Source organism: Nuphar pumila, chromosome 4 (assembly GCF_984573655.1).
Source record: "Nuphar pumila chromosome 4, dmNupPumi1.hap1.1, whole genome shotgun sequence".
Classification (NCBI taxonomy): domain Eukaryota; kingdom Viridiplantae; phylum Streptophyta; class Magnoliopsida; order Nymphaeales; family Nymphaeaceae; genus Nuphar; species Nuphar pumila.
In genome coordinates this window covers 30,893,653-30,919,914 of record NC_143252.1, presented here as the reverse complement: position 1 = coordinate 30,919,914, position 26,262 = coordinate 30,893,653, and the positions used below count along the sequence as shown (strand labels likewise).

General features: G+C 36.9%; 2 protein-coding genes across 2 annotated transcripts in view; both read right to left on the bottom strand.

The window, feature by feature from the left end:
* Positions 1 to 5,361: 5,361 nt before the first annotated feature.
* On the bottom strand, positions 5,362 to 11,645 carry LOC149839823 (uncharacterized). Its single transcript, XM_090004934.1, has 4 exons — positions 11,387 to 11,645; positions 10,239 to 10,252; positions 8,342 to 8,485; positions 5,362 to 5,580 (listed from the first exon to the last, which is right to left on the bottom strand). The coding sequence occupies exons 1-4, from the start codon at positions 11,643 to 11,645 to the stop codon at positions 5,362 to 5,364; spliced, it is 636 nt and encodes a 211-aa protein (XP_089861060.1).
* Positions 11,646 to 23,834: 12,189 nt separating this feature from the next.
* Positions 23,835 to 26,262, bottom strand: part of LOC149839822 (golgin candidate 6-like) — a 50,859-nt gene continuing 48,431 nt past the window's right edge. The window contains exons 18-19 of the mRNA XM_090002833.1: positions 25,007 to 25,792; positions 23,835 to 24,682 (exon numbers count right to left, since the gene is read on the bottom strand). Of these exons, the coding sequence (XP_089858959.1) occupies positions 24,119 to 24,682; positions 25,007 to 25,792 (1,350 nt within the window). The 3' untranslated portion in view covers positions 23,835 to 24,118. The remainder of the gene's footprint in view (positions 24,683 to 25,006; positions 25,793 to 26,262) is intronic.

Here is a 26,262-nt window from a genome sequence, read left to right as displayed (position 1 = left end):
TGTTTTGTTACATTATCCAAAATATACTTCATTTGACATAAAACCATTCCACTTGTAGAATCTGAAACAACTTCAATTTCAAGAAAATAGTGTAGTAGACCCAGATCTTTAATAGAGATTTTTGATGCAAAATTCTGAATTATTTTATTTATTGCAACTTGTGATTTTTTTGTAATTATGTCATCAACATAAACTGGGATAAACATGTACAACTGATTGTTGTGGCAAATGAATAAGGAATGATTCACTTTGGATTCATTGAAGCCCTTTCTGTCTAAATAGATATAAAGTCTTTTAAACCAGGTCTTGAGAGCTTTTTTAGCCCATAGATGACTCAACCAAGTTTACATACATAGTGAGGATGACTCCTATTCTCAAACCCTTGTGGTTGAACCATGTAAACTTCTTCTTGCAGAATGCCATGGAGAAACACATTGTTAACATCTAATTGATGATTGGCCATCCTGAACTAACCACAATTGACAGAACCATTTTCACATATGTGAGTTTAATAACTGGACTAAATGTTTCAAAATAATCAAAACCTTCCCCTCTGACTATATCCTTTTGCAACAAGTCGGGATTTGAATCTAGCAATTGTTCCATCGACATATCTCTTGATTTTGTAGATTCACTTGCAACTAATTAAATTTGTGGCCTTTTCTAGAGGAACCGGTCCAAGTTTGATTTTGATATAAGGCTCTAACGTCTTCTTCCATAGCTTGATGCCACCTAGAAAGAGAATTAGCATGGTCAAAATCATAATGCTCATTTTCATCCTTGGTGATTTCACTTAGGAGAGTAATAAGGTGTCTGGGGCTAAAGAAAAGTCTGGGTTTCAAGGTTTTATCTTGGGATCTGGTAGCCATATGATGAGATCTAAATGGATTATGGTTAGAGAGATCTACTATGAGATTCAATCTAGAAGAAGAGGAAGACAAAATATTTTAACTAGATCTCTCCTTTAAGGGATGTTATGAGGTAATAAGCTTCAAACTCTGAATTAGATTCTAAAGGGGTCATTTCAGGCATGGACAATTCATCTAATGACACCTCAGGAATGACCACTTCATTTGAAGGATTATATGGTTGAACATATTCTGATGGATTATGTAAATGAAGGAGATTGACTAGTTTTCTATGGTTAAAGGTTTCGACTGACTTGCAAGGTGGTTTAGAATTTTGAGTCTAGATCCAGTTAGTAACTTCTTTTGACGTTAAGGGTTCTTTGCTCCTAGCATACATAAAATTTCTCTCGTCAGAAACCACATGTCTAGAAACAAAAGTTTTCTGAGTCATTGGGATATAACACATATTTTTTGAAGTTGGTTCCATAACCCAAGAAGACAGGATTTAGATTTGGTTCAAGTTTGGATTTGACGTATAGGACAAGATATAGATAATAGGTACATCAAAAAATTTTAAGGTGTTCATAACCCAAAACACGCTGAAACAACAACTCATATGGTGATTTTTGACCCAAGGTTGCTGAGGGTAACCGGTTAATAAGATAAATGGTGGTTCTAAAAGCATCAACCTAGAATTTTTTACCAAGACCAACATAAAATAATAAAGTCAGACCAGACCCTACAACATGTCCATGGTTCCTCTCAACGACACCATTTTGTTAAGAAGTGTGAGGACATGAGATCTACCTTTTAATGCCACAACTATTTAAAAAATTGGTAAATTTGTCACTAACAAATTCACCCCCGCCATCACTGTGAAATATTTTGATTTCTTTTCCAAGTTTTTTCCCATGATATTCTTGAAATTTAAGAAACAAGGAAAAGCATATGATTTTAACTCAAGAAAAATAACCAAGAAAATTTTAAGAACTCATCAACAAATAACATATAATATTTGAAACCTTCCCGAGATAGAGTAGAGGTTGGACCCCACAAGTCAACGTGAATGAGCTCCAATGGAGTTTGAATAAAATATTCAGCTTTATCAAAAAGCGATTTATGATTCTTATTGATTGCACAGGAAGAACAAAGTTCCATATTATTATTGTTCATAAATGAAATAGATCTAGTTTTTTTAAGATTTTCCAAAACTTGAAAACCAGGATGACCTAAGCTAGAATGTTAAATTTTATCTGTAAATCGAAACTTATTTGCACCTATTCTAACAAAAGAAACTATAGGGAATGAAACCTTTTAATCACATTCTCCTAACGGCCATGAATATAGACATCCTTTAATCGGTCTGCTTAGGAGAGTACTCCCACTCCTTGATTCCTTTATACAAAATCTGTTAGCATCAAACTAAAATAAGCATTGATTATCTTTTGCAAATCTAGATACTAATAAGAGATTTTTCTTTATAGAGGAAACAAGAAATACATCTCTTAATTTAAAGCTTTTATTTTCGTGATGCAAAGAAAGATTACATGTACTGATAATAGGTAGCTGAGTACCACTTCCAACCATTATACCATTAGAACCTTGATATTCTATTTTATTGGTCATACCTTGATCTTGAATAATAGCATGATGTGAAGCTCTTGTATCTGGGTACCAGGCAGAGTCTTGCATGCTATTGAGTGTCATAGCAAGTGCGGGTTGTGTGGTTACGATGACCCTAAAGTTGGCAAATAACTTGTCCTTCTATCTGATTTTGAGACTAATTTTGAGAAGGACATGTGGGGCCAAACTGACCATCCTGATTACTAAAATTTTAAAATTTTTCAAAGAATCGACCAGCCCCCTTTGGATCAACCTTTACCTCTTCCAAAGGATATGCTTCTGTCATGTCCTCTTTGAGAGAAAAGCGCAGTAGAAGATGTTTCTTCTTATAGAGGTTGATTGTTTATTATTTGTAACATCTTTTCTTGATTGATCAACATTTCATAAATATCCACAAATAAGTAAAGACCATCTCGAGTGGTGACCGAGGTGACAAAACTCTCATAGTCTCTCGAGAGCCCGTTCAAAGTGTAATGAACAAAGTTCTCATCAGATACAGATGGCACATAAAGAATTTGAAAGGAATTTTATGCAATCAAGGTACTCTACCATGCTCTTATCTTCTTTCGTGATGTCATGAAGTTTTTTCTTTAATTGAAGGATACAAACACTAGATTGAGATGAATATGCCCATTCTAAAGTGGTTCATGCCTCATGAGCAGTAGAGATCTGAACAATTTAGCCTAATACAAGCTTAGCAATAGTTGCACGAATCCAACTTAAAGCAAGTTGATCCACTCCCTTCCATATCAAATACTTGAGATTTGATTTCGTATTGTTTCCTTCTTGAATAGATTGATTTGGTGCAAGGATTGATCCATCAACATATTTGAACAAATCTTGGGAGAACATGACAACTTCAATTTGTGACTTTCATAACAGATAATTATGTCTATCAAGCTTGATAGACACCAAGGATGAAAAAGCATTCCACTGAACGAAGGAATTTGGCACGAGAGATGCAACAAACAATGATGATGATGAAGGATTGGATGCCCTGAGGAACAGGGCTAGCATCCAGAGGAATCTGCAACACACTGGCATGGGTACCGAGGCAGCTTGACTCTGATACCATAAAAACAATAGATCCTCGTGACAGAAGATGTCTGCACACACAATGAACACAATGGTTTTTACATGGTTCAACAACTTGACCTACATCCATGAGTTGCTCTATCTCTAGGCGATGAGATGAAAGAGGTTTCTTTTCTTATTATATTGAGTTACATTGTTTAGAATCCTTTTACATTGCGGCTTATCCTGTGAACATACAGGAATATCCAGGACTCTACAATATCCATTTGAATTACATTGATAAGATTGAAATAGTTTAGGAGGCTCTCTGGACGGTCTCACCATTTGAGGAGTCGTGTACAACTACAAATTATCATAACAATGATCAAGAAGAGTTCCCTAAGATGGCATCTCATTTGGTTGACTTCCATGAGGATCAACCTCTTCAAGATGAGTACAATTGAAAGTCTCACTTAAACCGTCATTCTTAACATGTATAAATGTCTATCACAACAATTTTCTTATATTTTCATATGAACACAAATATCATGACATTTTTAAAATATAGCGACATCTTAGCTGTTTAAAATGGTGAACAGCGACTGTAATAAAATGTTCTTTCACGATAATCTTAAGTATCATTGATGTTTGTAAAACTGTTTGGAACTACTGGGGTACATCCTGATTCAACCGTGGTGTCCTAAGAGAAGAAATTTGGCAGAGAATTCATAAAAGTTTTTACATCCAAACAACCTCAGGTGGAAGATGTTTGTTCTTTCGATGCAGGACGGGGAAACCACCCTCAGAATCAGAGACCTATTCACGCTAGCTAAGCCTTCTGTACTTATGGTCACTATCCCGATAGTGTAAACCCGTGGCGCACCCCTTGCCCCCAAGGAGTTGCTCGGCTTCGGCTGAGCAAGGCTTATCCTTTCCCTCATTAATGCAAGGGGCTGATGCTGATGGGAATGAAACCCTGACCACTCATCTAGTGGCTAGGGCTCCTTACACTGCGCCAAACCCCATGGGGCTAATTCTCATGTTGCTACAAGCTTGAGTTGCCAAATTCAAGCCATATCCATTTGCAAGTTCTTATAAGTGGGTTCAAGAGAATGCCAACCATGGTCAGAAATTTCATTCATAGTATTTTTCTCAGCAAGAGAAAATCTCGTGATAAGTTGGTTTTTAGCTCTTCTCAGTAAATTATCTAGAAAATCTCATACTTACAATCATAAATGAAAATATTTTAAAAGGAAAACATCAGGAGACTTGCATAATCTAGGCTACATATGTCAAGATGCCAACCCATAATATCCTGTCATGGAACCAAACCTAACCACCAACATACATGTAGGGCAATGGCACCTCAGAAATATTACAAGAGAACATGGAAAAATACATAAAAACACACTCTTGCATGCCTAACAACAACTCAGCAAGGATGTAAGCTCATTAAAATACAAAAAGATTCCATTTCTGTAATTTGCATGATTATGTTACAAAATGCATGATCGTTTTCTTTAATGCTTCAAGCATTTCCGAAGGCCTCCTTCAGTTGCCATAAATGACATTTGAATCACATTCATCACTGCTCAAATTTAGCTGAGAGATCATACAGCAATTGTCAAATTTTATGCAGCTCTCATCAAGCTCACTATGCCCACCTTCGACCTCCTGTGGAACTTGAGCTGCAGATTGCAGCTCTTGAGAAAGAATCTGATTGGAAAATTTTACAACAATCTATGCATTAAGCCTTGACAATGAACAGGTTTCATTCCGGTCCTGCCAGCATTGGAGATTATGCCAACTTGGTATTATCTGTAAACACGAAATGTTCAAGGTGAACTGAGAGTCCCAAAGGCTTGCAGTTTTAAGATCAAGAAGCCGGGTTCTTATAGAGAGAATACTCTCCAAAGGAGTCCAGTTCGTTTCCATGAAGATCAAGGGCAGCCATCCATGCTCTCTTGCTTGATTCAGGCACCTCTTGTTCGCCTATAAATGGTGTCCATGATCCATCTGGTGCATCAAGAACCCATCTAACCTTTGCTGGTCTGTTGAGAAAATCAAATCTTTTCTGCTTGGAGCTTACGCCAGCCTAAGAAGTTATAATTGTTATACATCATGTCAGATCAAAAGCCTATCATCAAAGACAGTTAGACAAACAAACCAACTGGGCTTTTGGGTTTCGGCAGTGGGGCCCTTTTTTACCGCCTAGCTCATCTAGGCTGTCCCCGACTAGGTATTAGGACAGTTATGTCTTTTATTTTTCTTTTTTTAACTTCGTTGACCAGGTTTGTACTTGTCCAAACCTAGTCAATTGTGCCAAGGGGCAAGTGTAAAAGGGGAAGGGCTACACCCTTCCCTCTCTCTCTCTCTCTTCCCCCTTTTCGTCTCTCTCTTTCTCTCTCGAATTGTTGCAGCGAGAAGAATAAGAAGATGAGGAGGTACAGTACGCTCCCTTTCTCTCTCTCTCTCGGTTTGCTCTCTCCACTCTCTCGTTTTTCTTCTTCTCTTCCAGCAGCCCCCCCCCCCCCCTTTTTTTTTTCTTTTTTCCTACTTCCCTTTTCTTTTTTTCTTCTTCTTCCTGTTTTTCCTTTTTTTTCTTTCTTTTTCTTCTTCTTCCTTTTTTTTCCTTCCTTTTTTCTATAGTTTAAGTTTTTCAGTTATATATTATATATTTTGTATTTCAATTATTATAATATGTATATTATATATATTATGTGTTTGTGTGTGTCATTTTTATATATATGTGTGTGTAATTCATATATTTTTGAGTTATATTTCTGGTTGACTGTTTCTGAGTTTTTATATTTATATATATATATATATATATATATATATATATATATATATATATATATATATATATATATATATAAACATTAAACTAGTTGTGTTTAACATTAGATGACTTCAACAATATTAAAATTACTTAAATAATCTCAAAAAGTGGCATTTTTGAAGATGTATGGTTACTTTTGAGGTCAAAAAGGTAAATTTGATGGATTCATAAAGTTACTTTTTTGGAAAAGGTGTTTAACTTAGAGTTACTGGAAGCTTCTTAGCTATGTCACCTGGGTACAGGTGCAGGTATGGGTACGGAGGGTATGACACGACAATTCTAAAAAATGTGGGTATGGGGACAAATATATATATATATATATATATATATATATATCACATAAATATAAAATAAATTGAATATCATCTAAATATATATGCTATATATAAAATATATATTATATACCGAATATATAAAGTTATAAACTGAAAATATAATTGTAAATTATAAATTTAATATAAACTTGTATGTACGAAGGGTAAAATGGTGTGTCTGGGTGTTGACGCTTGACAACACAGACAAGCGTGTCGACGCTTGTCAACACAGACAAGCGTGTCGACACGGGTATGGAGGTAAAAATGGAGTGTCCGTGTGACAGCTTCTTAGATAGGTGGGAAGCCTGCTTCCCGAAAACTCGCTTCAGAAACGCGATATTCCTCGCTTCCGAAACTTGATGAGAATATCGATTCTCCCACACTTCTCCTATGCTTTCCACACATTTCATCTATTATTATTATACGTTTTCTCACTCTACTTTTAATGTTTTTTGTGTTTTCTCTCACAATTCATACTCACTTCCATGTGCTTTCTCTAAATTGCCAGTCATCCTTTTTTTATTTTGTTAAAAATTTAATTCTTACACTAAAAAATCATGAAATTTAAGAATAGTCACTTTTATGTTAGTTTTTATTTGCATTCCATTTCGATTCTCATTCAATTCTTATATTGTTTTATTTTTAATTTCTTGCTTCCCGCTTCCAATACATTCTCATTCAACCTTGGTTTGACTTTTCAATTCCCTTCAAGTTTAAAAGACCTGTAATGCTCAAAAAGTAGTCATACATTTCCAAAAGTACCATTCTTTTAAGGGTATTTTAGTTATTTTCATAAGGCTGAATCTATCTAAGGATAAACACAACTAGTTTAATGTTAGATTAACCCTATATATATATATATATATATATATATATATATATATATATATATATATATATATATATATATGTGTGTGTGTGTGTGTGTGTGTGTGTGTGTGTGTGTAATTCATATATAATCTGTTTTTTTTCTTTTTTCACAGTTCACACTTCACACAGAGATGCTGATGCACACATATATATCTGTTTTCTGTGTAAATATATATAAATTATATATATTAACATATTATAAGCATATATTATATATGACTATATGTAATTATATATATATATATATATATTATATAGTTTTTGTGTATACTGTTCTGCTTTATATTTCTATTTGTCTCAGTTATTATCTGTTTTAGTTGCCTTTTATTTACATTGTCAGTTGCATGGTTTGTTTATTCAATTGTTCATTTCTTCTTCTTATTTGTCTATTGCTTATTTTATGTCTATTGTTGTTAATTTTTTTGTATGCATGATTTTATTTTTTTATATTTTTTATTCACATTGTTAGTTGTATGGTTTGTTTATTCAATTGTTAATTTATTCTTAATTTTTTTGTGTAGGTTATTTAATATAATTGCTTTATAGTGTTCGACCACATGTGTTTTGTATATTGCTTATTGTTGATTGATTTTATGTTGTATACATGTTTGTTATTCATTTTAACAGTTTGTTTACATATTTTGTGTATTTTTTTAATTTTTTTAATTGGGTACCGACTACTCCGCCAAATCCCCGACTAGTCTTTTTAGGGGCTCACTGCCTACCACCTTTGACAACTAAGTTTTCCAGTTAGATGTCCTAGTCACCATTCCTTAATGAAAAACCAACATCACTACAGGCAAAAGGTTTGAGAAGTTACAGATACTTACAGAAGTGCCTTTGTTAGTCAAGTAAGCATCTGATTCATCTATCCGCACTTTAGGCTTGTATCTTCCTAGTGCCCCAGTTTCAAGAAAGCTAAACACCTCTTTTTTGGACCGGAACCTCCGATTTGACACTGGGTCATAGAAATACTGCACAATCAAAAAATTATTTCAATACCATCTAGCAGATAATAAAAAATTTAAGAAAGTTAAAGAAAACTCAGCAGATCCACTAACACATTCATTTAGAGGGATGGGAAAGGCGACAACAAGTTCATGATTAAGTTCTATTTCTATTTGGCTCATTATAAGCATGTTAAAGCTCATAAAATAGGTTCAGCAAGTTGAGTCACGAGCTCTACAAATCAATGAACCAAACAAGGGAAAGGAGTGTCTGGCTTGGCTCAGGCTCAGGTTGGTTTGCATGAACTTGAGCCTAAGCTTCAGCTAGGTACTCGCCTAAACTAGCCAAGAGCCGAAGCTGAGATCATTCAGTAGGTTTAATTACGAGGTGCATTTATTTATTTACAACATTTCTGCGATTGCTGCCAGTAGAAAGGGAAGGAGATAAATAGACTATTCACCCTTAGGGAGAGAGAGAGAGAGAAGATGACACCGACGTGACTTCCATGATTCTTTTTAGTATCTAACACATCAAAAAGTGTCTTGGATTCCCAGCCAATTTTGTCTTCCTGCCATGCACCCAAAATTAGAGTTGGGATTAACCCAAAATAAAAGGAGATCTGTAAGGAAAAGAAAAAGGAAAATGCCACATCATTGCACATGGCAACAGACTTTCATCAGAGCTATTTTTTTTTCAAATACAAGCAAGGCATGTAACTTAGGAGACTCAAAGGCACGCTTCCGAGGAATTGAGGGAGCACACTTCTCTTAATTGAGAAACACCACACTTCAAAAAAAAGGAACCATCAAGAAACACACTTCCAAATGGCAAGAAGTGTGCTTGCTTCCAACTCACTTCCCTTTTGCTTTCTGTACTCCAGTGTTGCCTGATATGCGTTTTCATATTATTTCCCTGTTTCTAGATCACTTCATATTGTTATAAGAAATATGAAGTAATTATATAGCTTCTTATTTGCTTCCATGTCACTATATAACATCTTCCACAATGTTCCCTATATCACTTTCTCTTCACTGCCCCCTTTTTCCATGTCAGTTCTTCCGCACTTCTTTTATGGCTTCCTAAATGCTTCACTAGTGGTCCATGCTTCATGCTTTAGCACTTCTATTCAACACCCCCTTGTGCTTCCATTTCACACAACACTTCCATTACAGTGTTGACTTTAATAAGATCCAGACAATCTTAGTCATTTTCTAAAAATATGATCCAAATCAGACGAGCATTTGTTGGGAGCTTCTTTTCCCCTTCATCAAAACTTGATCTAGTCATATCAGGAAAAATCGGGAACCAGGATACTCATTTTGGGGTTTGGCTCCATCATGCACCACATGGATGTCTATGGTTGATCTGGTGAATGCTTACCATAGTTGCTTGAGAAAGACCAACCCATAATAAGCAACAGTCCTTGCATTCTTGGTCATTTTTAGTGTTACAAATGCCAGGAAGTAAAGCTGTTTTCATAGGCAACCAGGAAAGAATGTGTTGCGATATGCTTTCAAAGTAAATTAGCATCAAGAATCACTATCCATCCACAACATTGGACCTTCAAACAAATCTACATGAGTATTTTACCAAGACAGTAGCCTTGGTATTCAGTGCAACCTTTGGCAATTGTTACTGGGTGGCATTTAGCAAATCAAATTGAACCCAAAAGCTAGCTACAGATCGTCTGTATTTCATGAATCTGAGAATACTTTACAGAAGCGTTTGCTATGGCTGCATCCCAACCAAACAGTAACAACTTATATCGGACACAATTACCACATCTACATCCACTGCACTTTTCAAACATCACTAGTAATGTAAAACATTCAACCTAAATCCTCCTACTGACAAACTTTCATACTGCACTAGAGCTACAAAACAGCCAATCGTATTGCTTGACATGCACTGCATTTAACTAAAAGAGAAGAATGATCAAGATACCGATTTTCCGTAGCCTGTTCGGCTCCATGGAGTCTGAAACCAATTCCATGAAAACATAACTAAACTCTAATGCTCAAAATCCACATTCAGCAGAAAATCAGAAAATGAGGAGAGAGCCCCATTAACAGTATCCGACAGCTTGTTTTGTCGATAGAATCGATGCTTAAATTTTACCTAGAAACATCCACATTTCACAACGGATGGAAAGGATTAAAGTTCTTAATCAATACCCAAGTAAGCCCACTCTCTTATATCCAGCGTGCATGTTCTGGGATTTCATGTAATTCGCGAAACAGAATTTACATTTTTCTTATAAAAAGGCAAGTTTGATAAAAAAAGGCGCGAAACAGAATTCACAATTACCTGAACGCAACACGGCGCTAGACCTACGTTACACGCATAGTACCTAGAATTACTACGGGAAAAATATATAAAAGATCATTAGGCCATGCGGGTTCTCCGTAATAACTATGTCCCATCCCCTTAGCCAATTTAGCTCTTAATACAGGATCATTCAAGTCGGGTTTCTTCAACCATTACAAACACTAACATTTTATACACTGACATGGAATGGAAGAAGCAGAAACACGGACGCTCAGGGAGGAGGACGACCCACAGTGAACAGTTTACCTACTTCTATCCATGTGGGGAGGAAAGAAACGTCTGTACTCAGCTACAAAGTTAATTTTGGCACGAGAACGCTTCATGGATCCATACCTCCAAAGAACGCCACAACGCAAAACGATTCATCCTCGACGCCCCGTGAAAAATGAGTTCACATTTCAAGAAGCTAGATCCTAAGGTTTTCGATCACGATCAGATTGGTTCGCACACAAAACCAGAACCGAAAAAACAAACGCAACCAACAAATCAAATCGATCAAAAGAAAAAACGAATTTCACGGAATTTGTGCTCTCACACTGATCGATAGTTTAGAGTTTTACCTTATCCCTCGCTCCCGCAGTAGCCCCATTGGTCCTCACCTTGAACTCCATGAGCCAACCTGCAGGCAACCAGTCCGGCATGCCGACGGCCACAAGCTCCGACGTCGGCCTCTCCGGCGGAGCCACCTGAACCGGCAGGGGCGCGCAGACATCCAACCCTCCGTCTCCGGCGCCGATGGACTGCCCTTTTCTGTCCACGACCGAAGCGATCGCGACTTCCGCGTCCAAGAAGAAATCCGGCGACCTGGGCAGCAGAATCGGAGGCCTCTCCGGGAATCCGGGCGGAAATTCTCCTCATCCTCCTTCTCTGGCCGAGACGGTTGGATTTAGGGGTTTGAGGTCGTCGCCGCTCCGGACGGCGGAGAGAGGTCGGCGATCCGTCGGAAGGGGCTTCGGCCGGCACGGGAGACGCTGGACTCCGTCCGCCCTTGACATTTTTTGTGTTCCGGTGAGATCTCGGCCGGTTCCTGTCGAGTCGGACATGGGACTCGTTGGAGAGAGAGAGAGAATCTCTGTTTGACACGACTCTGATGCGACGGGCCGGGGATCCGGAGCAGTTTTGTGACAGGCTCAGTTCAAGTAAAGAAAGAACAATAACAGACAAAAGGGATAATGGCGTACGGACTTGGTTGTCTGACGTTACTTTCTGTTTAAACCAAATTATGACGGTTTTCGTTCGGACCCAGGTGTCGGGTTTGGTTTGGTTTGGACCCAGGTAGAACCACCCAGACCTAATTTAAGATTACGGTATCGGGTCCGGACCTGGGTCTAATCGAGCCCACCATAAGAAAAACTATACCCGGATCTTGTAAAGATGACATGAACCAGGGGGGAATGGAGCCCCTCCCCGCCTCACCTCGTTTGGACCGGGGATGAAAGACATGAAACGGGGATGAAGGTTAAAATCAAAACTCATGCAAGGATGAAAGCAGGGATCGACTTACACTTTCCTCCGACCCATCCCATCTCTGTCTCAATCCCGGCCTTGCTTTGTCCCGTCCCATATCCTTCTAGGGGATGGCAATGAACCGAAGGAAAATGGGCCCCGCCTCACCCTCATTTGGACCAGGCATGATAGACATGAAACGTGGATGGAGGTTAAAATCCAAACCCGTGAGGGGATGGAGGTTCAAATTTTGAGACGGGGCAGGGGTAGAGACCTTCTCCCCTGCCCCTACCCCCGCCCCGATCCATTGCCATCCGCCACGGAGACACTCATAAACCGCTCTTCCATAGTTTTTTTTAAGAATAACTTCAATTTTGGTTTAATAGTACATCGCAATAAGGAACGATCATACTTGTTCAATTTATCTCTCTCAACTTGAATTCTACGAAGCAGGTAGTGAAAAGTTTTAGAATAAATAGGAGGAATTCTCAAATCCTCCAACCATAGAGCTCGTAGGGCTTTGAACCCTAATATAAGTAAACATGTTACTAACATAACCTTCTTCAAAAAAAAGTCCAAAGGGTAAGCTACTTAAGCAATATGTTGATTTTTCTTTCCATATCATACCTGATAAAATAAATTTTTTTTTTATCATTTTTACATTGAAAAATTACGGATCTTAATTGTAAATAGGGTCGGGCTCAAGTCTGGTATGAAATTTTACAAACCGTAACCGGAGGATCCCTATATTAATCGAAGCCTTCTGTCCGGGCCTTCTTATTTATCACCAAACTCTGTACCTGCAGGGTTTGGTACACGAAAGGTTTGGGTCAAACCCGACGGAAGCAGGTCATGCTGAAAATGAGCGTTTTTGCTCATGCAGACATCGTGGCCGTCTGTTTGCATTTTGGATGAATGCCACGTGGTTTTGTTGACTTTTGAGCTTTTTAAAATGCAAATCGGATGGCCACGATGTCAGCATGAGCAAAAACGCTCATTTTCAGCATGACCTGATCTGCTTCCAAACCCGACCCATTGATACATGATGACCTCCAGTTCATCAACGACAAATTCTGAAAGGGATGCTAACGGATTGAATGAAACTCCATATCCAACCCGAATCTGACCAGCCAATTCAAATCTTGTTAAAAATCAGATTCGGATTGGGTATTAATTTTTCATTGAAATCTGAATTTAAATCCGATTAAGTGTAAATATCCGGGTTTGAAATAGTCGGATCCGGATTTGATTCTATCTCTTTCCATCTGACTCCAAATTCAAATCCTAATCTGATTAGGTTAGATCGATTAAGTCTAATTCGGTACTGCCTAAATCCGACCCGAATCCAGCCCCTTGACATCCCTATATGCTATGCCTGAGGCAAGGGCTGTCACAAACACATGCGGACACGTGGATGCGGGTACGACTTGAATGTTTAAAATTTTTTATGAAAAAGATATCACTAGGTCACCAAATATTTTAATTTTTAATCAATAAAAAGCAAATTTTTAATATTATAAAATATATTTTTATAAAAATAATACTTAAAATCATTAAAATATTGTTCATATGTGTCCGTGTCCATGTCCTGTCACTAGGGACACACATCAAAATAGGTGAAAAGATCAGGTGCAATATGATTGCACAAATATGTGTGCATTAAGCACCTGATCACCCTCCAAGATACCTTGGGGACAGGGCCTGTCAATTGTGGGGCCCAAGGCCTGATGGAGGGCAACCAGGTGCTTAATGCACAAATTTTGTGCCATGTGATTGCACCTGAACCGGACTCATCAAAATAGCGTGTGCCCGCGACACAGAGTCAAGGTCACAGTTAGCAAATTTTAATTTAAAAAGTCAAAAATTCATTAAATACTGAATTTATCGATATAAAATTTGAAAGGTAAAAAATATGGCCCAAAAATAGGCTATAAAAAAAATTGACGAACAGTATATGCTATATCCGGGTTTAATTCAATTTTAGTTTTATTAAACAGGGTGAGAGAAAACAGACATGCATGAATTTTTTTTTTCTTACAAATCAAGTTTTAGTATAAGAATTATGAGTTTCAATTTCAAGAATCATTGTGATCCAAACTCAAGATCCGATCCAATTGGATCTATAAGTTTTTTTGAAAAAGTGTTTTTTAATATAAATTCATGTATTACGAACGTTTCCCTCAAAAGAACACAATTTTTTTGAAAAAGATGGAGTTTTATTTGTTTTTTTAGATGTGGTTTAAATCAATGTTGTCGAAATCCGTATCGGATCTTAATCCATTTTCGAAATGATTCAGAGAATTGGCTGATTCAGACTCGGAACCGAATAGAGTTGAATCGGTCAACTTTTCATCACACGTATCGTTAAAAAAAACAAACCCATTAAAATATAAAAATAATTAAACCGAATCGGCTCACTTTACAGTGGATTTTGAGTCGATTCAATGCAAATGGGGCGATTCGATATGATTATGAGAACTGGTTTCTTGTACTGATAACTATGGTCAGGGTAATCAAGTATGTTTTACACCAAGAAAAATAAATAGCCTTGTAGAGACAGAGGGAGTCACATTCAAGTTTATCCTCATTATCACTTCTCCGAAAAAAAAAATTATGATTTTGTTTAAGTTGAGGTTCATGCGAAGATGGAAAACTTGGAGATGGAGCAAAGAGGAAGTAGTGGTATCAATAGATGGAGCAAAGAGGAAGTAGTGGTATCAATGGGTCAGGTTTGGTTCCGACTCAGGTGGAACCAGACCTGGACCTGATTTTTGGGTATGGTAATGGGTCCAGACTGGGTCTAATTGGATCCACTATAAGAGAAACCAAACTCGGACCTGATAAGAACTACATTAGCCAGACAGGGATCATACCTGGTAAAATAATTTTTTTATCATTTTTACATTGAAAATTTGTGGGTCTTAATCGGTACTTGGGTCAGGCCCGGGTATGGTATAAAATTTCACAAACTATACTTGAATCCATGTATTAATTTGACCTTTGGGTCTAGACCTGTCTTAATTGAGTCTTCTTATTTATCACTATACCCGGACCCTATAAGATTTGGTCCGGGTAAACCGGACCGGTTGACACCCCTGTATCAAAAGGTGGTAACTTTGCTTTCTTCAAAACTGAGAGTCTCATTAAGGGGTTTGGTGTAGTGGGATGGGGCCTAGACCGTTTGACGGACAATCTAGGTTCAAATCCCATGGGCACCAACCGAAGCTTGGTGACTCCCTGGGGTCGAGGAATAAGCCCTTGGAGTTTTATGCTGACATGGACAGAGATCGTAAGTACGGCAGGCTGAGTCAGCGCAGCTAGGTCTACACCTGGAGTGGTTTCTCTGAGTAAAAAAAAAAAACAAGCCGAGTCTCATTGGATTTTGGATCCTCCCCTGTAACCGCTCGCCTTTGATACCTTGGGATCTGGGAGATCCTAATGGTGATGGACGATCGAGTAGTGAGAATGAGAAGAAAAAGAGAGTCTGAGATCATGGTTGGAGGCCCTGCCCCACCCCCATCCCCATCCTTTTCAAAGGATTGGGCTCCTCTAAAGACCGAAACAAAAAGCTGGAAAAAGGAGACTGTTCATTCCAGCAACTAGGCATTGTGAGACCAACGGGGTGCTCTGCTTGTCTGGTAGGAGCAGCTAGTGCACGTCACCTTATGTTCTGGCTCGGCTTGGCTCGTGAAGAAAAATTGATTGTTTAAGTTCAGATCGTGATCAAGCGAGCTTAAACAACCATGGCTCGATATCAGTTCGATTCGAGATGAAAACCTTTATTTTAAAAATATTTTAAACTTTTTAAAATTTGTGTAAAACACTTTTTTGAACAATGCCTTGTCTTTGAGGGTAGGAGCCTTTTTTGTGTTAACATTTTGAACAAAATACCTACATATATAAATCTATTTTTTTTTTAATTACATGAGCTGAGTATAATCGGGCTTACCGATTCGATCTGGACTGCCTATTCAAGCTCAGCTCGTTTGCATGTACAGAGCCTGAACCCTTCTTCAAGCTCGACTCACTTATTTTTTCGAATGAGTTCGAGCCGAGCCTGAGCTAGCTCGACTCGTTGTGCATCCCTATTGATGATCCAACAAAAGAGAGAATATAAAGGTTTCATTACGTAATAATGGTAAAAGAAAGTTACTTAAATCCATGGTGCTTACCTTAAGGGAGATCGACAGAAAGTTTACCATTGTTGTCAAGAGTCTGAATCAGCCAATTCTCTCAATCATTTTGAAAATCAATTAAAACCCCATACAAATTTTGACAAATTTGTTTTGAACCACATTTTTTGTGTTGTTTTTGGGTTATCACTAACTCATATTTTAAATTTATCATTTACCTTTTAACTTATGGGGTGAATTACTAATTTACCCTATTTTCAGAAGTCTGAACAAGGTTTGACCTAAGGGTTGTGAACAAAATATATTTTAATATAAAAGGGTCTATTGATTACAATGATGAACTATTGACCTCTCTAAAATAAAATAAAAACACTAACCACCACACTTAATAAGCATTTATTGAAAGATTTTAGAAACAAATTTATATAACCATGTTTACAACAATTATTACAACCACAATCTTGCATATTTTCTTTAAAGACTTGTACCTTTTCTATTATTATATATTGATACTGTATCAACTTTATTATTAGTGTTGTGATATGTTTTCACCCGATAAACTAAACCATCTTAAATGACATTCTTTAACTTTTTTATTGACAGTACTTTGATATATTTATTTTAATTTTTTGTTTGTTATTTTATACATCTATTTTGATAAATTCATCCTCGATTATTTTTCACGATACTTTTTAGCTGTTCAACATTGTCAACCCTTCATCTAGCTTCATAAAAAATTGATGATCATAGTAATCTTCTTTATAAAAAAATAAAGCTCCGTTAGCTTGTCAACCCTTCATCTAGCTTGTAAAAATTCTACTAGCGATATATTCCTCAAACAGCCTATTTTGTTGTGTCATAAACTTTAGGCATAGAAACTTTAAGCATTCTTGTAATGCATGATCGTTTATCATAATATGATAATTTTCTTGCTTCTCATTATTAGATTGGCTTAAGTGTGTACCTTTGTCACACCAAATTTTAGAACCAACTTTCTTTAATGCATGTGTAAAGCTTCAGTTTCTGTGCATTTTTATCATGACTAACAAATAAATAGCACACTATTTGCCACCAACATACATTAATAATAACTTAAGGATCTTGGTTTTGAATTCCATGGGGGAGAGGGGGGTAGTTAGGGCAGGAGAGGTAGCATCTTCCAACTTGACTAAGGCTATGTTTGGCAGCCCACTGTTGGAAGATGCCAGAGAGGAGATGAGCATTACACAGCTATCAAAATTGTTTCGGGGAAGGTGTTATAGAAATCGTGGTAACTGCCATGGCATTCAAATGTCATCAAAACTCATTCATTCCTCAAACCAAACCAACTGCTTTCATGAGGAGGTGGTAATTACCGACATTTATGTCGACTCCTACCAAATTCAACTAAATCCACAACTACCCACTTACATAGCTAGCAATGGCTATTCAAGCTGTTTTGCACTTTTCAAATACGAAAAATAGCTGTATTGTCCTCGCAATCCAAAATCACAGCAGCTCGACTTTTTTAGGATCTTTTTTCTTCACACAGGCATACCTACTTAGGTTCACGAGATATATAGGTATGTTATAGGAAGTTCACAATATTTCAATAAAAAAAAGAATTTGCAAACATCCGCAAATACAATATAATATTTGCAAATACAATACGATCATCGTGAATATAACCTGTGAACCTCACTTAAGTAAATACTCTTCAAGAAACTCCTCTAATGTGTGTGACATTCACAGTTACCTGTTGTGAATGTCCCCGATGTTCACACTTTGATGAGACCTCCACAAAAACAGAACTATATTCGCAAATACAATACGACCTTTGCGAATATAACCTACAAACCTCTTTTAAGTAAATACTCCTTGAGAAGGTTCGCAAATGTCTGTTGACATTCGTAAATACCTGTTGTGAATGTCCTCACTCATTTGAGGACATCCTCATGACGTTCGCAAGATGATTCGTGAACATCATCTCTATATGTGGATTATGTGCTTTATTTGCAGACTTTTTAAATATTCGCACATTGGACATGAGATTCACAACTTTTCTCAAGACTTAAATGCAAATCTCCTATGTTTTTGCGAATGTTCGTACAAGTATTAAATGTGAAACTTTATTTTTTCAAAAGCAACGATTCACGTTTTAGGACTTTGTTGTGGTCCCCAACTCCTTTTGCTTCACTGTGTTTCTCTTGACAAAACTTTTCGACGGCACTTCATCGATGACTTTTTGAGCGTATGAAATATCATCGGCAATGAGATATTTCGGTATGCACATCTTTAATGGCTGCGACAATTATTTTTAAATTTTTTTGGCATGAATTAGTTATTTTAATTGAACATTGGCATGAATCAGTTATTTTGCGAAAAGATTGCATGATTCTCAAGTTATCTTTGCATGTTCAATAACCTATTCTATTTTTTTATTTGTTTAATTCATTGAGTCTCCGTTTCTCATTGTGTTTTCGTAATTTGGTATGCCTTCATTTTCATATTGTTATTTCTCTAATATGATCACGAGCTTTATACTACATAAAATTTGTATTTAGTGCATTGATCATGAAATTTATTGTTTCTGAAAAGTGTATTCATTAGATTTTTTATCATTAAATTTGTTGAATATAGTTGTTTCTAAGCCATCTTCATGCTTATGAGCCTATACTTTTTCGTAGAACCCCTTATAAAAAAATTTACACAAGGAAGAATTTCTGAAAGTTGGCAAAAGGTATTTGGTCCTATCATATTTTATATAATTAAAACCATAGTGAATCAATCAATGTCATGATTTTTTTTTTCATTACTTTTTAGCATTTTTTTTAGTTTAGTATAAATTATTTTTTATCCCTATTGTTTCATGATCATGAGATGTTATACATATTGATATTAAGACTAATCTCTTGTTTAGATGATTGTATTTTATCTAAAAAAGAAAATTGAAAAATAAAAGTACAATAGTGAACCATTCGTCTCCATTTTAATGAATAATTGTTATCTACTTCATTTTCTTGCAATGCATATGATTAGGCAAATTTTTATTTGATTATAAAATAACGATTGAAGAAATTATCATGAAAGCAACAACACCTACACCAACACCTACTGATGAAATATAGCAAAAACAATAATTGATAGCTTACACAATGGTTGATCGGTCCTACAATAGGGTGCAGAGGAGGCTTGACATGTGGATAGAGAGGGAACCTATTTTACGGCCAAAGGTATGTGTCTGATATATACCATAATAAATGCAATGAGTAAGATGAGACCCTAAAAGCTACACTCAAATAAGAAGCAACCAATACCTTTAGTGACCAAAAGTATTACAAAAGAAAAGATTGAGGAGCATGTGGCCAAAATCATGTTGCTCGTATTGAAAGCATCTAAGGAGGAAGATTCATGTGTGCAGTCAGTGGTGAAGAAGTTGAAGAAACCATTGACTTATTCTATGATTATTGCTAACCTCAATGTCTGGCTAGAGGAAGTAGGAGACGTGGTCACCTACAGTGGCAATGGTGAGATGCAGAGGGTTAGTGTGGACACGGTAAGGGTAGAAAGGTTGGAAGAGGTACCTCAACAAGAGAAGGATGTCATAGCTGAGGCAAAGAAGATTTTGGAGAAGATAGAAGGTTGAGATGCTAAGGTGGTGAATGATGTTGATGGTCCTCGGTCGAAGGAGGAGAGTGAGGGTACTTTTGTAGAGGAAGTACCTCAACAAAAGGATAAGGTTGAGGTGGAGAGTGTGCAAGAGGATGTTGAGGAGTATAAGGAGGTGAAAAATCAACACTTGGAGGAGAAAGTGCATGCATCGAGAAAAAGGTCGCAGTGGCAAAGATGATTCAATGCATATAGACATGTACTTTATTCATTAGTTATTATGTGTAATATGTTTGTCAGATGTTTGCAATCAATTTCAATATTATATTCAATCATTCATTAAATTATCATATATATGTATTTGTGTTGATTCTTGCAATTTAATCTTTAATATATATATATATATATATATATATATATATATATATATATATGTGTGTGTGTGTGTGTGTGTGTGTGTGTGTGTGTGTGTGTGAAGCATTATATAATATCACTATTTTGAATAAGAAATTTATTGATTAATTTGCCGTATACGTGTGGAACATATTTTTAAGATATCTAGAATGAGTATAAACATATATTCATTAAATTTCCATGTATGTGTTTGTGTATATGCATGTGTGAAATATGTTTGTAAGATAACTAGTTTTATTATTGCAATTCATTGATTACTTTGGTGTTAATTTGAGTTTGCATTTCAAATAAACTTTAAATTGTGAATTGAATGTTTAAGATAACTAGTTTATAAGATTATAATTGAATTATGAGTTTGGAGTTGAAATTGAAACTGAATTTTACATAAAGGATATCTAGATTATGAACTTTGTATTTTGAAGAATTTCTACTTAAACTTGCATTTTAAATTTTAAGCTTTGAATTTGGACTTCAACTAATTTGAGTTTGAATTTGATTTTTATATGAATTTTAAACTTTGAATAAAATTTGAATCATGAGTTTAGATTTGAATTGTAATTATGGGCTTGGATTAGAATTTAAATAATGAATATGGACCCAAATTCATTTTTTAATTTAAATTTGATTTTGGGTTGAGTTTAGATTTTCATATAAAACTTGAATCTAAATTTATATTTTAATTTAGAATTTATATTTCAATTTAGAATTTAAATTTTAATTTAGAATGAAAATAGCTACTTACAACAATTACTCTAAAAACCAACTACCTATAAAAACTATAACCCATATTGACTGCTTGTGCGTAGTCAACTCCAACCGCATCCGACTAATTAAATCTTTGTGCACAATCAACCCTAACCCCATTACCTTAAGACAAAACCACCAAATATTAAATAAAAGATAAGAAAACAAGCATAAATCATCTACGTCAACAAATACATATATTTATGAAAACCCCTAACATAGTAAATCCTAAACAAAAATTCATGTGCCAAATATTAAATAAAACAAAGGCAAACATACATAAATCTTATATAGCAACAACCAAATACAAAAGGTCGTATTATATATATATATATATATATATATATATATATATATATAACTTAAGAATGCAAGAAAACTATATATACAACTCACTTTAAGACCTAACCGAAAGATGTAGAAGTTGACCAACAGGATGTTGCAAGATAATTTCACAGAAATTGCCGCAAATGAGAGAAAAAAAAGGTTAGAGTTCTAGAGAGAAAAGAGTAAGGGCTCTAACAAAAAAAAATACTGGAATGACTTTATATATGAATCAACAAGCATGTGAAAGTCAAGAACATTCACAATAGGTATTTGCGAATGTTAGTATACATTTGTAGACCTCCTCGAGGAGTATTTACTTAAAAGATGTGCACATGTTATTTTCGTGAAGGTCATACTGTATTTGCAGAAGTCGCATCAGTGTCTGAAAATCGAGAACATTTGCAATTGATATTTGCGAATGTCAGTAGACATTTGTGAAGCTCCTTGAGAAATATTTACTTAAGTGAGGTTTGCAGGTTATATTCACAAATGTCGTGCAATATTTGTGAAGGTCTCATCAAATTATGAACAAGTATTTGTGAATGTCAACAGACATTTATAGATCTTCTCGAGGAGTATTTACTTAAAGGAGGTTCGTAGGTTATATTCGCAAAGGTCATACTGTATTTGTGAATGCAGTATTGTATTTGTGGAGGTCTCATCAGAGTGAGAACACTGAAGACAATCATAACAAGTGACTGCAAATGTCACACATGCAAATATCACCTTGAGAAGTATTTACTTAAGTGAGGTCTGCAAGTTATATTCGCGAATGTCGTGTTGTATTTGCCCATGTTTGTAGAATCTCTTTTTTATTGAAAGGTTGTGTACATTTTTTAATTGAAAGGTTGTGAACTTCCTACATCGTACCTTTATACCTTGCAAGCCTTGGCAGGTCTGCACGTGCAAAGGGCAAAAATATCCTAAAAATGTCAGGCATCTATAATTTTAGATATGCGAAGGATTTTGTCAAACTGCTAGGTATTTCACGATTTGCAAGGACAATACCGCTATTTTCTGTTTCAAATATGTCCTAATGTAGAAAATGACAATATGTTGCCCGATTACTTCACTCCCACAAAGCAAGTGAAATTACTAATTCTAAAAAGTCCACGTACTGTTTTTACAAATTCGTGGATTCCATATTTCCTACCGCAGCTATCCTCCCGCGAACAGAACTTAAAAGGGAAAAACATACACCAATGGACTTACTTTATTTGTCTAACAAGATGGTATTCCATCTATAACATGAGCTTGTCGTAAATCCATGATATAACCTAACTACATATTTATATAGGATTTCTGACCTGGTAGAGGAGTGAAGGAGATGAAGGGTGTCGTAAAATTGTCTTATTTAAAATAAATAAAACCAAAAAAAGAAGTCCCACACCTTTTAAAAGTCCACAGCTATTCCAAAATATGTTTAATACATCAAAAGGTACAGCCAAACTTCAATTTGAATATTTAAATTAAACATAGGTAAAAATATCGTGCTTTAGGGTGTGTTTGATAGCCGAGATAATTTATCAGTGATAAGAACATCCAGGACAAGTTTTCCTGGACAAACTTTTTAATGATAAAAAAGTGATTTTTCTGTGTTTAACAGCAAAGAAGAAAAAATCTTGAAAAAATGATGTCATGTTTGATTGTGCAGGAGACACGGGAGTTGCAGAGAGTGATAGGGGAAGAGAAACCCTGGTGCGTGTGTGTGTGTGTGTGAGAGAGAGAGAGAGAGGAAGAAGAAGAAGACAGAAAGAAAGAGAGGAAGAGGACGAAGAGAAATACCTCAGGTGGAGGAGATGCCAGAGACAAGCCTCAGGCGGTGGTGAAGCTGGAAGCAACGATCGATGTTTTGGGGCTGATTTGAAATGTCGAGGGTCAAAGCGGATGCCCTAGGCCTTGTGTATGCCCGTTACTTTAATCGGATTCTGGTTTTAATCTTGAATGCAAAATTAAATACCAAACCTGAATCCGATTATTAATCGGATCCAGATTGAATTTAACTACCGGGTTGGATGTCAGGTTATATCTGACCCGTTGACATCCCTACAAGGCTACACGGCTACACCGATGCACAGCCCCAAAAGTGGGATTCCAAGGCTATCAATATTGTTATTTGTTGCAGAAATCCCAAGTCCCCCCTTGCCCATCAAGGAATACACGCAGCTTTGATCTCGTGGCAAGGCTACAGGTTTTGGGCGGCGGATGAGGTGCAATCACACTGCACACTTTAGTGTGCTGCTGCACGTGATCTGCCCTCCATCTTCTGTTGAGGCTCACACAGTTAACACTTAACGGGATGTGCCCTAGAGATGGAGGACGGTCAGGTGGAGCAGCACACTCAATGCGTGCAATGTGATTGCACCAGATCCACCCTCAAATCTGGCAAGTGAGGTGGAATAAATATTGCATTTTTATTCTTGTGAAAAACAACACCCTGAGACTAACATCTAGGAACAATTCCAAATTCGTTGTCCAAGAGACGCTGGGGAGCCAGGGATGACATCAGGCAGGACCAACCCAGGACTTTCCTTGGGTATAATTTAGAAACTGGTCCCTCTACTCCCCATTCAAATTGGATGTTTCATGGCCACCTTTTTTTACATTGAATATACAGCAGACATCTCTAAAATACAACTGATTAAACAGAAATAATGCAAACCGAGATGCGGCAAGAGTTCATTCTTCGTCGTCTTCATCTTCTGGCAGTCCAGCCTCCTCACCAATCCCCTCCAGCAATGCATCAACGTCCTCCCCCAAGTCTGTCAACCTTGCACTGAGCCTCTCCACCTTGCTTTGCTCCTGACCCAAGCACACGAGCAAGTCATTCAGCTCGGCCTCGCCTTCCCTTTGAGCTTCCTCCCGAGCCTCAGCATGGACCGCTTCCAAGTCAGGCAGCTCATGCCCCTTGCGGCTTCTCAGTGTCTTGACTTCAGCTTCCAGATGGAAATTTGCCTGCTCCAAGCTGTTATATGCATCAGAGAGGCTTTTAAGATCAGAATCTACCTTAGCAACCATCTGCTTGTATGTTGATGCTTCGGATTCGAATTTGGCCTTATCTAAGGTAAGTGTCTCGATGCGCTGGCGTGATTCCATAATCTCCCGTCGAAGGTTCTCCACCTGCGCTCTCTCTCTACTGCTAGGTCCTTTCAGGTCAGAAGCAGAACCATTTGCTGAGCTGTCACTGCCACCGTTTGTCTTTGCCAAATCCTCAGCCAAAGCAGCATTGCGGCCGAGAAGATCCTTCGAGAACATCAAGAAATCATTAGTGAAGTTACAGTTCAGCTTATGTGAACAACATTTTCCCAAGGGATTCTTTTCACATGATCAAGGGCATCTAATACACTATCATAAAGTAGTTGCATCAACTTGAAAAAGCCTGGGTTCTACTTTATTTAGCCAGAGAGAGAGAGAGAGAGATTTTGGTTATATCTCCCCCTCCCATTGGATGTCATTCATCGAAGACGAGCATCCAAGTTGCATACTAGAGGTCAAATATAGAAGGATTCAGCATGACATATTTGTACAGTAGAGATCAAATATGAAAGGATTGAGCATGACATATACCTGCATTTCGTTACATTGCTTCTCCACAAATGACCTGAGCCGCACTATATAATCCCTATCACTTTCACCATTTTTCTGTTCCAACACTGCTGGCACAATTGCCACATTATTCTTAGGATGGCTAAAAACCTCCACAATGCTCACCCTTATACTTGATTCCAACTGTTTCACAAAGTTGATAAATGCAGGATCAAACACCAGATGCAGAAATGGATGGTCAAGCTTCAAGCTGTCAGTGTTATCTCTGCTATGATCCTCATCTGGCATCTCATTAGTGTCAACAGCCTCTGGTGTGGTAGATCGAGCAAGTGGCTTCGAGAATCGTATCTTAGATGCTGCTGAGACAAATATTGGACTTTTTCTCAGTTCTTCAAATTTTAGAAAATACGCAGTCAGGCCAACCCTTTGACTAATGGTGTCAACAACCATGAATGCATCTCTACTGTCATCACGACCTTTATTATATATCACACATTCACCCAACAGGATGGCTGCCAATCCATGAACAAAGATGCTCGTAGAAGGGCTTGAGAGGAGCTCTATCAGATAAGTGAGATGTGCAGGAGAAGACAGAAAACAGTGGATTGCACTAGGGCAATCAGCTAACCATATAATCAATAATCCCAAAATAATTGGCTGGATGTATAAATCTCTGCCACCCATATCCTGTTCATTCTCTTTGTTTTTGATGGAGGATGAACGGGCCAAATATTTGATGATTTGGTGCATAAGTGGCTCTGATGCTACAAGTGATGGAACTGAAGCTTGAAGTTCAATCCGCAAAACCTGTGTAATGTTTTCAAGCATCTTTTGAGTGAAAAGTGTGAAGTTAAGCTTTATATACAGCATACAGAAATAAACAGTAACGGACAGAAGAGAGAGTGATTGATAGAGCCATATTTTAAAATAAAAAAAAATGCATGTCTTCAAAAAATGTCTGATGTAGCTCCCAAACACCAATACATTCAAGTGCATTAAGAGCTTTCAGATCTCTCGCAGCATGAAAGTAATAAAATCTAGATTCATGAATATCTAGAATTTTAAATCTCACTATAGTCCAAATAAAGAACGTCCAAAAAAATTACTGCACTCAGAATCCATTTTTTGTTTCCCTCTCTGGATCTGGTTAGTTTTAAACAATCAGCACTCAACGAAACTTGACATATCTATATTGATCTTTGATTTCATAAGATGGTGAATGGAAGTCTGCCACAAAACACAAACGGGAATTTCTAAAACAAAATCACCACCCTACT